Below are 17,548 nucleotides of genomic sequence, written 5' to 3' on the forward strand. Positions count from 1 at the left end.
GCCACAATCTCCCACCCAACATCCACAGACAATGAAGGAAAGGAAGACAACCAGAAAAGTCAGAGTGGAACCGTGTCACTCTGAATTAACCATTAGGAATAAGGAAAAGACCATCTAGCCCCACAACCTCACACATTCTATCACACCATGCATGATCTGCATTCATACATTATTATCATATGTACCTGAGTACAATTACTACAATTACATTTCTCTATTGCATTTAGTTCTGTAAAAATCTTATTATGCATGGCATGGTCATATTTAAATAAAACTCAATCGCTTTAAGCAGAATCATACTGCTGAGAGCCCAAGTGGCTGTACCACCTCTCGATCTTACAAAAATGCCCCAACTACTCTCTCACTCCTGCTCAGCCCAATGTGTTGGAAACTATAGATACACTATCCTCTGACATTTATTGCTGAATCTGCCTCGACTATACTTTTAGACAGTACAAAGCTTCATAACGTCCTACATTCCCCCTGTTGTGTTTTTGTTGTGAATTATCTTAACTCTTATGACATTTGGTTAGCAACATTCCCCAGCAGCATGGCTTCACTTTAATCACTCTTTCAAAATCAATTGTCATTTAAACACACCCTCCTTAACTCCACATCCCTGGTACAATTCCCCAACAATCTTCTCAGCAATCTCTGCAAGGACCCAAAGCTGGTCAGGGTATGCCACAGTCCCACTTAGGAAACCTAAACGGAAACCGCTGGAGACTTTGCGCCCCACCCAAGGTTTCTGTGTGGTTCCCGGAGGTTTTTGTCAGTCTCCCTACCTACTTCCACTACCTGCAACCTCCAGCAACCACCTGCAACATTTGGGAACTGCACGGAAACCTTGGGTGGGGCGCAAAGTCTCCAGAGGTTTCCGTTCAGGTTTCCTAAGTGGGACAGGGGCAGAAAGGTATTCCAGCTGAGACCCATGAAGTGATTTCAAAGGCTGAGCAGAATTTGGAACTAATGATTTCTACGAAACTTGGTGCTGTACTTTGTGCAGAATACCAACCCAAAACCTTGAGTTCAGCATTGGAGTACAGGGATCCGTGCTTGTTCTCCACCACACACTGATACATTCCAGAGTCATCCAGGGTCAGTCGGTTAATCCGTAGCTCCCCTCTGTTTACTCGGAATCGGCCCTGGGCACAGACAAAACGCAGGATTATTTAAGAGGTATGTCTCAGCTCAAACGCTCATTGCCGGCCTTTATATCCCGCTTTATCATCCTGTCATCATTCCACATCTTAACTTATCACGTTGGTTGTAGAAACAAATGATTGTCAAAAAATGTTGTTTAGAATTTTTGCAGAACTTTACATGATTCACAGCAACACATGGAAGGAAGTCACCTTCAGACCAAAGACCCGGAGAAAGAAAGAGGCAGGCATTTATATCTGCGTTAAAATAAACACAAAATTGTTAACCAAAGGCCTGGGATGCTCTTCAGACTAAACAATGTAGATAGTGAAACATACATTAGCATACAGAAGCATATAGACACAAAATATCCAAGGGATTCAAAGATACATGCATGTCTTTATGCTGTGTGTGTGAGCGGGCATGTATTGACAGGAAGTGAACAGTCAACACCCACAGTAGTGCAGGTCCCTACCCCAAATATGACCACTCCGTTTCGGAACCATCTGTAGGTGGGTTGGGGCTTTCCTCTGGCTTCACAGGGCCAGATCAGGGTACCCTCAACATCTTCGATGGTGTCATTGAGCGGACGGATCCAGTGCGGATGGGCTGCAAAGACAGAAAAGCCTCAGGGTAAAATGACGGTCCAGTAAGATTGATATTTTTTATACAGTTTACAGTTACAGTTTAGTATATTGTCATGTGTACCGATGTACAGTGAAAAGCTTTTGTTGCGTGCTATCCTGTCTGCGGAAAGACAATACATGATTACAACCGAGCCATTTACAGTGTATAGGGAATAACATTTAGTGCAAGGTAAAGCCAGCAAAGTCCAATCAAGGAGAGTCTGACGGTCACCAATGAGGTAGATAGTAGTTCAGGACTGCTCTCTGGTTGCAGTAGGATGATTCAGTTATCAGTTATCCTCACACAACTACCTTCCAAAAGAGTCGATAAAAATAAAGATGGACAAGGCCACGTCAAGGGGCTGTCCCACTGCGGCGACCTAATCTGCGAGTTTAGACATGTACGTGTGTGTGTGTGTGTGTGTGTGTGTGTGTGTGTGTGTGTGTGTGTGTGTGTGTGTGTGTGTGTGTGTGTGTGTGTGTGTGTGTGTGTGTGTGTGTGTGTGTGTGTGTGTGTGTGTGTGTGTGTGTGTGTGTGTGTGTGTGTGTGTGTGTGTGTGTGTGTGTGTGTGTGTGTGTGTGTGTGTGTGTGTGTGTGTGTGTGTGTGTGTGTGTGTGTGTGTGTGTGTGTGTGTGTGTGTGTGTGTGTGTGTTTGTGTGGGTGTGTGTTTGTGTGTGTGGTCGGTCAATCCAGCTCGCAGTTTCATCGCTGTCGGTAGATCCAGCTCGAGGTTTTCCAGGCGAGTGCCTTCGAGCTTGAAAGTCAAAGACACTCTTTTTAACTCGCGGATTATGTCGCCACAGTGGGACAGCCCCTTAACACGGGCAGTGGCTCCAACATATCTGCTGAATGCAACTGGCAGCGAGAATGAGCCCAATTTGAGAAATAATCTCAAATACATCTTCATAATTCTGCAGTGTCAGACCTATAGAAAAATAATTGCGGTCACCTAGACTTTAATACCAAATTAAACCAGTCATTAAAGTACAAGCATTTCTTTCTGAAGACTTATCCAAGCCATCTCGACCACCAAGTACTTTAAAATAAATTGCTGTGGCTTTCTGTTCCATCTAGATTTATTCATTAAGACTTGGAAGGATGTGGTTTGCTTTTTTGAAAGAAAGCATATCTGCTCCAGCCGACTAGAAGACATCCAACTGGGATGAAAATGAAAATCAACAGGAGGAATAATAAAACACCTACTGCTCTGGTGTGAAAAAAAATCAGAAGAAATTTATTTTTTTCAATGTGGGCACGAAAGAAAAGAGAAAAATTGCAGAAAGAAAGACAATAATTAGTCCCCCCTGCAGCCACGTCCATCCCAAACCTTCAAATGCACTGGAGTCACCAATCTATAATAGATTGAGAGCAGTTCTAATCACCCCATTACAGGACTGAAACAGGCCCTTCAGCCCAACACATCCATGCCTCCCAAAGATGCCCCTACTAATTTAGTCGCATTTTTCCGTGTTAGGTCAATATCCCTCTAATGTTTCCTATTCAGGTACCTGTCCAAATGTCTTTTCAATGTTGTTATTGTATGTTCCTCAATCAATTTCTTTGGCAGCTCATTCTATTTATCGACCACCCTCCATGTGAAAAGTTGCCTCTCAGATTTCTGTAACATTTTCCCCCTCTCACTGTAAACGTGCCCTCTAGTTCCCAGCTGATCGAAATCCTGTTGTAAAACTTGATAACCATCTTATCTACCTTGGTTTCCTCCTTAAGTATGCGCCTCAGTTCCTGAAACTTCTCCGGGGTTATACCTGATCCAATCTGCCTGTACCTGAAACATGCCCTCTTATTCCTGACCACAGCCTCAATTTATCTCATCATCCAGAGTTCTTTACTCCTACTTTCCTTGCCCTTCACTGCAACATGAAAATGCATATTTTGAATTGTCATTATCTCATTTTTTTAAATATCTCACTTCCCAGATGTTTTTTGCCCTCAAGCAAATTACTACAAACAACTCCTGCAAGATATCCTCTAATACCAGTACAATTGGCCACGTCTCAATTTAGAACTTTAAATTGTGGAGCAGCCCTGTCCTTATCCATGAGTATTGAACACCATATAGAACTGTGGTCACTGGTCCCAAAAGGCTCACCTGCTGACACTTTAGACACTTGCCCTGCCCAATTCCCTAAGAGTAGGTCAAGCTTTGCTTTTTTCCTTGCAGGGCCTTGTAGATATTATCTGTGACCGCATGGGTTTTCTCCAGATGCTCTGGTTTCCTTCAATGACGTACAGGTTTGCAGTTTAATTTCGCTTTATAATTGTAAATTGTCCCTAGTGTGTTGGATGATGCTTGTGTACTGGTCGCTGTGGACTCGGTGGGCTTGAGGGCCTGTTTCTGTGCTGTTTCTCTGCAAGTCTAAAGTCCGCTCTCTAGTTGGTGAAAGAATGGTTCGGTTACCTGCTAACAGCTGGGAAGAAACTGTCTCTGAATCTGGCCAAACTGGTCCATCAGTAGACAAACTGAAGTGAGAAGTCTGTCTGCCTGCCTGCTGCCCAGTGATGCTTGAACAACCAAAACACTGACCCAGGCATTTCTTTATAATATAAGGCAGGACAACTCTCAGAAGGATTTCAGAATTCAGAAATGCAATGGAGTGTGAGCTGTGGAATCATTACTGAACTGCATTGCACAGATCTGATGCACATGACTGCATCCTAACAGGCTGAAGTGATAATTAGAGGTGGTCATTAGAAGGGCCGCGAGGTGCAGCTACACTAATCGTGAATCCTCGCTCTTATTATCGGTAGCTGTATTTCCCCTCACAGCCAGATAACAGTCAGATCAAATCTTCGAATTATACAGATGCAAGAGCAGTAAGCTCCTTGAACGAATAACCCAATAAGTCCCACTTCACTGCACTTATCCCAAAGCTCTCCATTTCCTCCCTGTTTTAAGTACATCTCCACTCAACTCTTCTTTTCTTAGTGAGTTGTTATAGTATCTGCATCCAACAACTATTTGGGACTAGCCTGTTGCATAAAAAGCTCACCCTCATCCTTTTCTCAATAAAGCTAAATCTGTGTCCCCTATAAGTGTCCTAACTCACCTGCCAGTGGAAGAGATTGACACTTATGTGAATCCCCAAACCCTGTGTAATCAAACCTCAATGAACTCCAGCTTCTCCAGGTTCTAAACCTTCTCTTCTCAGAGCTAATACTACAAATCTCTTCCCAGAACTAATACTGCAAATCTCTTCCTTGAATTAATCATGCAAATCTCTTCTGCACCCTCTCCGAGGCCTGACGTTCTGTCCACACAGTTTGGCACTCAGTCTCCGTCTTGCTAAAGGTTGGCCAGTGATCTCAAGGGACTGGAGCAGAGCCGGCTGGGAAAGCAAACTCCCTGACTCAGTAGTGAAGGTTGGTGCATGAGTTCTCTTACCGTGCACAGTCAGCCAGCCTTCGACCTTGTCAATTCCTTTGGAGTTGCTGGCTTCGCACTCGTAGGCCCCCTCGTCCTCAGGCTGAATGTTTGACAGCCTCAGGACCGAGTATAAGTTGGACTGCTCAGCGCTGCTGGGCAGGCTGCCCCCCACCTTCCGCCACTGGATTTTAGGAATTGGGCTGAAGGAAGAGAGGAAGAACGGTGAAAAAAGAGGGGGGGGGGGGGGTGGGGGGGGGGGGGGAGAGAATGATAGGAGAGAGAGAGAGGGAAAGAATGAGGAAAAGAAAGAATGAATGAGACAACAAAAAGAGGAAGTGAGTGAGTGAGTGAAAGAGAGTGAATGAGTCAAGGGAAGAGGGAAAGAAAGAATGAGTAAGATAACAAAGGGAGAGGGAGGGGAAGGAGAGAGTAAGAGAGAGAGGGACAGAGGTAAAAAGAGTGAGACAACAGCAGGAGAGGGACATAAATGAATGAGACAAGAAGAAAGGAAGAAAGAAGGAGAGGCAGGGGGAGAGGGGGAAAGAGACAGACGAGGAAGGGAAAGAAAGATAACATGGAGTGGAACAGAGGGAGGAAAGAGCGAGGGGGGCAGAGGGAAAGAGAGTGAGATAACAACGGTAAAGGGAAAGAAGGAATGAATGAGATAACAAGGAAGAGGAAGAGAGAGGAAGAAGGATAGGAAAGAGGGATAGGGTAAGGATGAGAGAAAGAGAGGAAAAAGAGTGAGATAAAAAGGGGAGACAGAAAGGAAAAAGAGGAGGGAAAAGGGGGAAGAGTGTGTACATAGAGAAAGTTAGAGAAAGGGGGAGAAAAAATGAGACAACAAGGGCAAGGGGGTATGAAAAAAGAGGGAGAACAATAGAGGAGAGGTAGTGATTTGACAGAAATAAAAGGTTTTGAAGAAAAGTTTACAAGGAGAAAGAGAGAGTGAACACAAAGACGGGAAGGGAGAAGGGGAACAGGAAGGGTGAGAGAAAAAGAGAGAGGGAGTTACTGAAAGTCAATTCATGTAAATAACCAAGCCTTGAAAACAATGTGTGGATGGAGGTACATGTTAGGGATCCAGGTCAAAGAGAAAATAGATGACATTCTTCAATTTACTGAGGTAAACCAGGCCCAGAAGATCTGCCAATTTAACATCTTCTTCGTTGAGGTGAAAATATGACAGCACTTGTGGTAAATGTGTTGACTGGGAAACCTCTGAGAAAACTGTTGCAAGATATTTACAGCATGGCTCTGAGTGTCACCCAGAGGAATGACACTCTGCCCCTTTTCACAGGTTAATTGGCTTCTGTAAATTGTCCTCAGTGTGCAGTATAGAACTAGTGTGCAGGTGATCATTTGCTGGTGTGGACTCGGTGGGCTGAAGAGCTTATTTCCACACCGTATCTCTAAACCAAACTAAACCAGTCACCCATCATTTTTGACATTGGCATGGTTTATCCTGGCCTCGTGTGCCCAGGCATAGTTTACTCCAGCAGTTTCACCCCAATGTGATTCAACTCTGCAGCTTAATTTACACCTAGATGAGATAACATAGGGTGGCCAACCCCAGTGTAATTTTTCCAGCATAGTTTACATTATACAGTTCACCTTGTGTGGTTTACACTAGTAGAGACAGCAGGACGCAACATGGTTAACCCTGGAGCGTTTTATCCAAGCATAGGTTGTCCCAGGATGGATTACCGACCACAGTGTTGTTTAACCTAATGTGCTTTACCTAATGCGCAGTTTATCCCTTTGTGCTTTGCTCCAGTGCATTTTAACCCACAAGGCTTCCCACAATATGGTGTACACTAATCGGCACAAAACGCTCCAGCAAGAAAATCACGGACTGCTGGAAACGCTCAGCGGGTCAGGCAGGTTCCATGAGGAGAGGAAGAGAACTTATGTCACAGGGCAAGAAATTCTCATCAGAAAGGGAAAGGTTGAGCAGACTTTATTCCTGTGAGAAATCTAAAACATTCGGCTCGAAGGGCCGAATGGCCTCCTCCTGTACCTATTTCCTGTGTTTCTACATTTTCTATGTAAAAGGTGAAAATCTTATGATTACAGCCAAGGATCTGACGAAATAAATCAGGAAGCACTTTCCCACTGAATCCTAAATTCTCCCTTCCAAAGACAAGAGACTCGGTCGGATAAATGGATACACCAGGATACTGACAAAACAAATCAGGAAGCACTTTCCTGCAGAAAGTAGGAAATCTCAAATTTGTCCTTCCAAAGACAAGAGACTCGGGTAAATGGATATCAGACTGAGATGGGTGTCAAGGCAAGAATGTCACAGGATATGGAACTAATGTGAGGAGATCAGGATTTAGCCAGGAGAGCAAGTCTGAGGTTAAATGGCTTCCTCCTCCTTTGTATGCACTGTGTTTCATTAATATCTGCATGTAGGAAGAAGGAACATAACAAGAATGGACCCCCCTCCCCCACTGTTCACACAGTAGCTACCTTCATCTTCATACTTACTTGCCAAGTGCAAAACATTCAAGAGTTAGGTTCTGGCCCATCAAGACTTGGGTGTCTGTGAACTTCACCCGAATGTCAGCAGGATATCTTTTTATCACGCCTGAAATTTAAACTACACAGGTTAGCACAAGAAACGAGTAGGAAGGAACTGCAGATGCTGGTTTAAACTGAGAAATAGACCAAAAAGCTGGTGTAACTCAGCAGGTCAAGACCCTTCTTCAGACTGGTCACCCATTCCTTCTCTCCAGAGATGCTGCCTGTCCTGCTGAGTTACTCCAGCTTTTTGTGTCTATTTTCAGGTTAGCGCTTTCGCGCTATTTGTGCAATGTGAAAAGTGGGGCAAATGTCCATAAGTGTGAAAACTTTTGGGCCCAGTTTAATAAACTTCATCGATCATTTAATAGCAATCTAAACAAAATAAAACGGATGGAGAACGGATGACAGGCGGAAATGGATGACTAAATGCGTTCACCATGTCAAACCCACACGTCTTTGGGATGTGGGAGTAAACCGGAGCACCCAGAGGAAACACACGAGCTCACAAGAAGAATTTGCAAACTCCAAACATTCAGCACCCAAGGTCAAGATTGAACTTGGATTTCTGCAGATGTGGAGCAGCGGCTCTACCAACTGCGCTACTGTGCTCCATTCGATTAACCCCATTCTATTCTCCAGACATGCCACCTGACACACTAGGCATTTTCCATCATTTTCTGTCCACTCTTCAAATGCTTTGGTATCAGAGGCTCAAAATGAGGTTGCAGCATCTATCCTGCCCTGTATTTGAACATTTTGACCAAACCACAGCAGGAGGTTTGTGCTGTTACCGCATGAAATTCACACTGAATTCTTGAAATTTAAAATAAAATTAAAAGATCGTATCCTCACGGCTCTGTGGTCGTTTCTGCTCGCTGGCAAATTATAGCCTAAAATTTCTGCCGCAAACAAATTTTGTTCTGTTCATTCTAAAAGATTTGAAGAAAAGTTGCAAAATACAATAATTAATCCTCACCGCCTCTTTGAGGGACGAGCGGGATGTACTTGCTGATAACACTCTTGGAGATGGAGGGGCTGCTGACCATGCAGGAGTAATTGGCCAGGTCGGTATCTTCCACTTTCGCAATGTAGAGATTGCCGGTGTTCTGGGAAACGAAGCGCCGCTTGTCGGACTCGATGAACGTGGGGAATATGTTCAGCAGCCAGCGATACGTCAAGTCATCTGTAGGGAAACCAAAGAAAGCCTGCGATCAACCCTGAGCTCAGAGAAGGATGCAATATGAAGCAATGCACCATTGATGACGGATGCATATGAAAGCCTTGTTGGTAATTACCCCGTTATATGCCCTGGAAATGACAGGGCATATCCTCCATCAGTCTAGTCTGGTGACTGTTCTGGTTCAAGTGTGCTGAATTTGTACACTACCATCCTCCACCGCTTTCTTTAGTTTAGTTTATTGTCACGTGTACCGAGGTACAGTGAAAGGTTTTTGTTGCATGCTAACCAGTCAGTGGAAAGACAATACCTGATTACAATCGAGCCATTCACAATGCACACATGATACAGGGGATAATGATTAGTGCAAGATAAAAATAGTAAAGTCTGATGAAATATTGTCCAAAGGTATCTGAGAGGTGTTTAAGTAGAGCACAGTTATAGTAAGAAATGTTGCTCTCGGAGTGGAGATTTAAAAGCGTGGAGCGATTGTAATGTGTAATTGCAAGTCTGCTTCTGTGACTAGCACACAGTTGGACGCCATCTTAGATCTATTCGCTTGCACATTCTGCAGAAATTTTAATGTTCTTACATTGTAGGAGTAGAATTAGGCCACTCGGCCCATCAAGTTTACTCCGCCATTCTAAAAGATTTCTGGATGATCTATCTTTCCCTCAACCCATTTCTCCTGCCTTCACCCCATAACCCCCGACACCCATACTAATCAAGAATCATTCAATGTCCGTCTTAAAAATATCCATAGACTTGGACACCACAGCCTTCAGTGGCAATGAATTCCACAGATTCCAGATTCACCACCCTCTGACTAAAAAAAATTCTCCTCATCTCCTTTACATCTTTTTGTAAAGGTACATCTTTTTATTCTGCTATAGCCTCTACTCCTAAACAACTATGTGGAAACATCTCTCCACATTCACTCTATCCAGGCCTTTCAGTATTCAGTATTCGTCAAATTTTGAAGTGTGAACATCAACAACAATTGATCCTGGTCTTTTGTCAATTCTGAAAGCTTTAGATTCTGCTTCAACGTTTCCCTCCTCTTCCCTGTACCCCACCTGCACTCCCACCAATTACTCCAATCCGCACCCCCACCTCACCTCCACTACTTTCCTCCCTCTGGCTTCACAATTTGCAATCTTCAATCCTGTCTGATTTTATCTCTGGCTTTTGCTCCAACCATCTGCCTGCCAACACCCACCCAACCCCCTTTCCCCCGTATCCTCCTATTACTTTCATGCTTTGTCCTACCTCACCCCCTTTCCTGCTTTCTTCTCCCCCACTACAATCAGTCTGAAGGGTCTCAACCCAAAATGTGACCTATCCATGTTCTCCAGAGATGCTAAGTTCCTCCAGCACATTGTGTCCTTTTGTGTATGCACCAGCAAATGCAGTTCCTAATTTCTATATTTTGTCTCACATTTCCAGCGTTCTCAGTTTTTCTTTTTAATTTTAATTGACAAAATATTGATGCTGTTGAACAGATTAAATATTATTCTTGAATTTGTGTACATGGCAAGAAATGCAAAACCGCATGTTTGGTTAACAGGTTCATTGGTCATTTCCATGCAGTGGCTGGTAACAGCCACAAGATGGTGAAAGATCAACACAGGGCCAAAGCATTCCTTGCCAAAACAATTGACCTGAAAACAGAACACGGAGCAAAAGCCCTCAGGAAGTTATATCCCTCTGTTAGGAGAACTTGGTTTCCTTCTATTTAATCTATTTAAGTCTTTTTTCTGAATAATTTAACCCCAGCTTACCCAAAGTTAAAACTTTCAGAGCTAACAATATCCACTGCTTTGTATCCTATTCAAAAGATAACAAGCAGCAAGGTGATAGCTACCCAGTGTGGATGCTTCATACCTTTTTTTAATATAGTTCATTCACATCCATAATCATTCCCCTATTAGAGATGTTTACCAGACCATTTAATGGCCACTCCAATGGTCACATATGAAACCATCCAAGTTCAGGAGCATTGATCTCTTAAAACACTTGATCGGATAGGTTTTAAAATGACCCATAGTTCATGGTCATTACTGCTGAAGCTAGCTTGTATTCAAGATTTCAAATGCTCAAAATAAGTCCCCAAAATAATACAATTACTTTTAGACAGCGTAAACAAAAAAAAATTCACGGTCAAAGTATAAATTCCAGCTGATTTACAGAATTCTTATAATCCCATGGAAAGATAGATGAGGTGCTGTAGTTAATTGCCACAAGCCAGCCTGCATAGCATTACAAACGAACAAACTCAAACCAGTGCCTTAATGGCTTCCTTCTACATTATAATTTTTCTGCGATTCTCTGTATTTCTATAGAAATCTGTTTTGCATCTATCAGCAAGATTCTTAACCTTAAGACCCTCTGAATTCCCCACAGTTGAGGCAGAATGTTAACCCAAACCTGTCAACAAATCATTAAACGTGACACAAAGCAAATTAGGATACATGGATAACATCACGCAAACAATAGAAGATTTCATTTCCCGGAAAATACTTTGACCGAAACATCGTACCCCATAGATTTTACTTCCTTCGCAATAAAGACAGTTGCTGTGGATCAAATAGACCACCCACTGAGAGAAGTTCTCATCAGCATGAAGACTGGTTTATGTTTTGGAACACAATTTTCATTAAGACAACAGACAAAATGGCCACTAAGTGTGGATAGTGGTACACCCCAGATAAACATTTTGCAAGTTCCCAACCAAATCTTTCAAAATATTTTGTGATCCTCTATATCTGAAATGACAATAAGCCAATGCAAGTGTGTTTACATTCTGTTAATATTTTAGGTGTGTAAAATGTACAAACATTCACTGCACGTTACTAATGGCTGGATTAGTCTGCTTACTACACAACTCTAACATGTACCTCCAATAGTTCATCAACTCAGAAGGTTCAGCATCCTCTAGACAATGGCTGGATCCTAGCTCCACTGGGATGGGATAGGATGGTTAATTGGTTGGTGTTGTTACAGAGAGGTGGGATGCCAGTAGCAAAATAACGCAGACATTTTTTCAAAAGATTGATTTGCAAAATGCTTCACTGAATGGCATGACAGCCTTGTGGAATTACCTGGAAAATGTGGAGGGGCAGCACACAAAAGCACTGCTCCAACTCCTTCCCTCGCCTTCACTGCTTGCCGCTCGTCAGTCGGGAACCTCTCGAGATCTACAGGAGAAAGATGAGAAAAAAGACTTTTAATTCAAAAGCAATAGCCAATTGAATTTCAAAGAGTAAAACCCCCATTTCCAAACAAACGCAGGCAAGTCGGACTAGTGTAGCTGGGACATTGTTGGCCGGTGTGGGCGAGTTGGGCCGAAGGGCCTGTTTCCACACTGTATCACTCTATGACTTTATGGTGCTTACAAATTTGTAGCTATGAGAAAAGGATAGGGTTGTCTTTTTGGAACAGAGGAGGTTGAGGGGACACAATGGAGGTGAAAAGATTACAGGGGCCTAGGTGGATTAAATAGGATGAACCCACTTCCTTTAGCATGAGTTGGGGACTGGGGTAAGTGGTCAAACTTTACAGGAAGCAGTTTTAAACTTGAACCTTATGCATGCACGACAAGGTCTTGAACATTTATCGGCACTGACGCTGAGAAAAGTTGAGCTTTCAACTTTTTGTGCAGCTCAACACGCTACATTTCACTCCTTCCCAGTTCTGACAAAACTGATCAAGATTCAAATTCTATTTCCCATCTTCATTCTGTTTGCTTTGTTGTTCTGAGGTACCCAGTGAAAGGAGCGTGGTTCACAGAGTAATGTCATGGCAGAGTTCGGGGCTCAGTTGTTGAATAGGGTCTCACCCGGTTTGGCTTTCAAAGGTCTGACTGTGCATGAGCCTCATGGCTCCAGAATAAAACTTCACAGCCAAGTATAAGTTTTAACAATTAAAATAACATGTAAATTACAGTACAATGCCACCAAAATAATGCCAAACAATGTGGACGGGCGCGGAGAGGACATCAGTTATTTTAGTCAAACATGGTGCCACTCGCATGCAGTCTCAGTAGTTTCTGTACAACTGCTAATTGAGGGTGGTACTCGACTAGACTGTTTGTCAGAAAAGAATTTTACTGGGTATTTGCACTTCAGACCTGCAACAATATAGCACCATTGAACCATTAAAGTTCTTCAAATGAATTGATGTTGTGGAGTGAACAGAGAGCTGTGCTTTCAGAGGGGTCTGAAGGAGTCTGAAGAAGGGTCTCAACCCGAAACGTCGCCCATTCCTATCCAGAGATGCTGCCTGTCCTGCTAGGTTACTCCAGCATTTTGTGTCTATCTTCATTGAACCATTGAAACTGGTTCCAGTGCATCAAGTCATCTGTTGCAACGGTTTCCAGGAAGAATAACATTATTTTGGTTCAGACTGGCTCAAAGGGTAGACTGGCAAAGAATCAGATAATCTTGGATAAAATCCAATTTAGTTTAAACTGAATGACTCCCTCCCCCCGTCCTCCTTAAATATCAAGTCATTGAAAATGAACTGGAATAATAGCAGCAGAACAATGATTCAAATTCATTCACCCTCAAGGAGAGACGAGTAGTCACTAATTAGATAGAAGTGCAAAAAAACAGACTCCAATGTGCACTTGTCGGAAGAAGTGGAGGGGGTATTATGGAACCCAGATGCTTGAATAAAAGGGGACCAACTTCAACCCATCAAAACTTGTCTTGTTTTTGTCTTACAAAAGAGCGAGGGGGAGAATAAAAATGGAATTAGTGTTGAGAGCTGCTTTGTGTTGGCACAGACAAAGGGACTATCTCCACAATGTTATTCTCTAATCAATTCAGAGTGACCACTAGAAAAAAATATTCCCCCCCCGCCCAAGCTCATTCTTGCTACTAGCAGCTTCTATCAGAAAATCTGATATTTTCCTTAGAACCCGACTTTGCTCTTCAACCAAAGGACGTATAATTTCCGTATCAGTACCTTTTATCCCACAAGCAAGTTAAATGTTGTTTATTGGATAATAAAACAAATAACTTCTCATGGGGGACAATTTAAGAATTACTGCTGCTCCCTTGATCGGTTCCATGCATGGAAGACCCTACATCAAAATGTCTGTTGATCAGGGAGAAAATTTCCCTTCCATTATTTTGCACATGTGTCTGCCCTGCCCTAACATGGTAATTTAATGTGAACTATTTACCTATGGAGTCCAAAGTTAAATGAACAGAGCATAAAAAATCCACAAGGACATTTCTTTTCAACAATCTCACCTGGCCTGTGGGAAATGGTACCAGGATTGTCATTGAATTATTGCAGCTAATGTTACAGAAACCTGACCTTCGATGCACAGTATCAAAAATCCTCGGCAAGACCAGCAGCATATTCAAGGATGAGTCACACCCTGGCCATTTCTCCCCTCTCCCTTCGGTCAAAGGGTATTGAAGTGTGAAAAGGCACACCTCTAGATTCAGGGATAGCTTCTTTCCCGCTGATATCTGGCAACTGAACCATCCTACTGCACCCAGAAAGCAGTCCTTAACTACTATTGGACTATCTTTGATCGGACTTTACTGGCTTTACCTTACACTAAACATTATTCCCTTATCGTATATCTGTACACTGTGAATGGCTGCATTGTCATCATGTATTGTCTTTCCGCTGGCTGGTTAGCATGCAACAAAAGCTTTTCACTGTACCTCGATACACATGACAATAAACTAAACTGAACTGAACAGATAACTTATCAGGGACACACAGATGTTCACGAGAGTAATTTCTGCATCAGGAGGCTTCCTTTGGACCATGCAGAAAGGGTAGCGAACTTCAACAAAATTCTATCTGCATTGGATATTCTTCCACCAGAATCAGATACTGTCATTACTTCCCATTACTACCCATTACTTCTGCAGGACTCTGCTTAAAAATGTATAATTAGGTGGCGGGGTAAAAAGATTCTCAATGGGCAGGATAGGATAGAGGTCTGTTTCCATGCTATATAATAAAATTCTAGGTAGAATATGGGATACCAAATGGAGGCCAATTCACTGGATGTTTTCAAGAGAGAGTTAGATTTAGCTCTTCGAGCTAAGGGAATCAAGGGATATTGGGACATGGGGTTAATGAAACGAGCTGCCGGAGAAGGTAGTTGAGGCATGTACTAGTCTGGTTTATTATTGTCATGTGTACCGAGGTACAGTGAAAATCTTTTGTTGCATGCTAACCAGCCAGCAGAAAGACAATACATGATTACAATCAATCCATTTGCAGTGTATAGATACATGATAAGGAAATAACGTTTTAGTGCAAATTAAAGCCAGCGGGCACCAAAGAGATAGATCGTAGTTCAGCACTACTCTCTGGTTGTGGTAGGATGATTCAGTTGCCTGAACAGTTGGGAAGAAACTGTCCCTGAGCAGGTGGACAGGTACATGAATAGGAAAGATTTAGAGGGATATGTACCAAACGCGAGGTAGTAGGACTAGCGTAGATGGGGCATCTTCGTTAGCATGGGCAAGTTGGGCTGAAGGGCCTGTTTCCATGCTGTATTATAACTCAAGAACCTTAGAATGCCTGGTGTTACTAAATGCCACTTTAATTGTTTATTAAATACGGGTTGGTCATGAATTCTTGCCTGTAAACAATGCCTGATTTTTGGGAATTTCAGACCCTTGTGATCATGCTTTCCTTTTCCAAACCTGACAGCGTTGAACTGGTGCCCTCAAAAATATTTTTATCCATGTTACAAATAGCAAATAGCAGCCAACTCAATGTCTCCAATTTCATCTGTTGTGCCGAAGAATAAAGACATGCGTTTCCCTTGCGCCTTTCACTGTCTGCCATACATCTGCCAATGAATCCCTTCGCTACAGCTCCTCTTTCATTTCCTATTATTCCATTTCTAGTTCCCTCTCTCAGTCTTTAGTGTTCCCGTTTTTTCACCCAGAGAGTTGTGAATCTGCGGAATTCTCTGCCACAGAAGGCAGTGGAGCCAATTCACTGGATGTTTTCAAGAGAGAGTTAGATTTAGCTCTTCGGGCTGAATCAAGGGATATGGGGAAAACCCGGGGTACTGATTCTGGATGAATTGGCTCGAAAGGCCGAATGGCCTACTTATGCACCTATTTTCTATGTTTCTATGCCAATTAACTTACAAACCTGTACGTCTTTGGAATGTGGGAGGAAACCGAAGAACTTGGAGAAAACCCACGAGGTCACAGGGAGAACGTACAAACTATGTAGACAGCCCCCGTAGTCGGGATCGAGCCCGCTTCTCTGGTGCTACAATCGCTGTAAGGCAGCAATCCCTACCACTGTGCCATATTGCCGATGGGAGAGCTCAACAAACAAAGGGAATGGAAGGCTATGCTAATGGAGAGAGAGGAGGCGGCTTCAGTGTATTCACCAGCTAAATAATCCATTTCCAAGATAAATGTACCATTCAACTCCATTTTTTGCCAGAGACGTAGCGATTCCAACAGGGAAAGAGATTATACAATGTCAGAATAACCCAAGTACTTCCCAGCCCATGAACTACTTCTTGAAACATAACCACAGTTTGTTAGGTGCACAATGCAACAGTGCAAGATTCCACAAGGAGCAATGAGTTAAACAAACAGATCAACAGCTCTTTACAGTTTTATTGCTTGCCAAGTAAATAAGCAGAACTCTCAAACTGCCAGCCCATTTTGCATGCGAGATGGGAGATTTTATTTCCACATGAGTACTGAGGGTGGACCTTATTCTTCAGCACAACAGATGAAGTTGGAGCCATTGAGTTGGCTGCTATTTGCTATTTGTAACATCTCAGCCGAAAAACTGCAGTGCAACAGCCCATCAGAACTGTGCCCAAATCCAGGAGGGAGTTATTCTTAAGCATTCACCCTCACACCCAATAGAGAAAGTGCTTCTACAAAGCCTTGACTGATATACGAGGGAAACTGGGACAAGTACAAGCAAGCATGTAAATCTTTTCACAAACTAAAACGCTTTTAATTGTATCTATCTCGGTACATGTGACAATAAACTAAACTAAACCAATGCTATACAAAATTGCTGGAGTAACTCAACGGGTCAGGCAGCATCTCTGCAGAAAAGGAGTAGATGATGTTTCGGGTCGAGGCCCTTCATCAGTCTAAGTCAGGGAGGGGGACACTGGAGGTAAGACTAAACTAAATCTACTTAGCAAGGTTCTTGGTTTGCAAATAAATACATACATCCAAACTGCAGCTCGGCCTCTTTGCTAATGATGGTTCCATATTTGTTTGAGGCTTCGCACTGGTATTTGCCACGGTCCTTCACCTTTTCCGGGTTGTTGATTACAAGGTTGCCTCCAATCATACTGTAGCGGCTATCTTCCCCATTAATGAAGCGGTTGTTTATCTTCCATCTACAACACAATAAAAGCACATTGGGATATTTGAAATAAACAAGAAGAAAGGTCTGTGCAAATAGGAGAGGCGGTGGCCCGGTAAACATTCCAGCAATTATAATACACACAGTGAAAGCAGTGCCAGTGTACGTGGTGAGCACTTTTTATGAATGCAGTGGCTAATACCATTCCGGCACTCACCTGGTAATCAAATTAGGTTGACAACAGATTGGGAAAAGTAAAGGAGGACGTAAAGTGTAGGTTTAATACAGTTCTGAATGTCAACATTAAACGTATATCGATCGCTACAATCCTTTGGACAGCTAACACC

At 42.9% G+C, this 17,548-nt stretch overlaps 1 protein-coding gene across 5 annotated transcripts in view; it reads right to left on the minus strand.

Moving 5' to 3' along the window:
- Positions 1 to 17,548, minus strand: part of LOC129706216 (contactin-1-like) — a 427,793-nt gene that overhangs the window by 215,512 nt on the left and 194,733 nt on the right. For all 5 annotated transcript variants that reach the window (XM_055650289.1, XM_055650292.1, XM_055650287.1 and 2 more), the window contains 7 exons: positions 17,063 to 17,235; positions 11,963 to 12,058; positions 8,661 to 8,867; positions 7,649 to 7,748; positions 5,174 to 5,355; positions 1,619 to 1,752; positions 1,016 to 1,145 (listed from right to left, as the gene is read on the minus strand). In XM_055650289.1, the coding sequence (XP_055506264.1) occupies positions 1,016 to 1,145; positions 1,619 to 1,752; positions 5,174 to 5,355; positions 7,649 to 7,748; positions 8,661 to 8,867; positions 11,963 to 12,058; positions 17,063 to 17,235 (1,022 nt within the window). The remainder of the gene's footprint in view (positions 1 to 1,015; positions 1,146 to 1,618; positions 1,753 to 5,173; positions 5,356 to 7,648; positions 7,749 to 8,660; positions 8,868 to 11,962; positions 12,059 to 17,062; positions 17,236 to 17,548) is intronic.

The sequence above is a fragment of the Leucoraja erinacea genome, chromosome 19 (assembly GCF_028641065.1).
Source record: "Leucoraja erinacea ecotype New England chromosome 19, Leri_hhj_1, whole genome shotgun sequence".
In the NCBI taxonomy this organism is placed as follows: Eukaryota; Metazoa; Chordata; class Chondrichthyes; order Rajiformes; family Rajidae; genus Leucoraja; species Leucoraja erinaceus.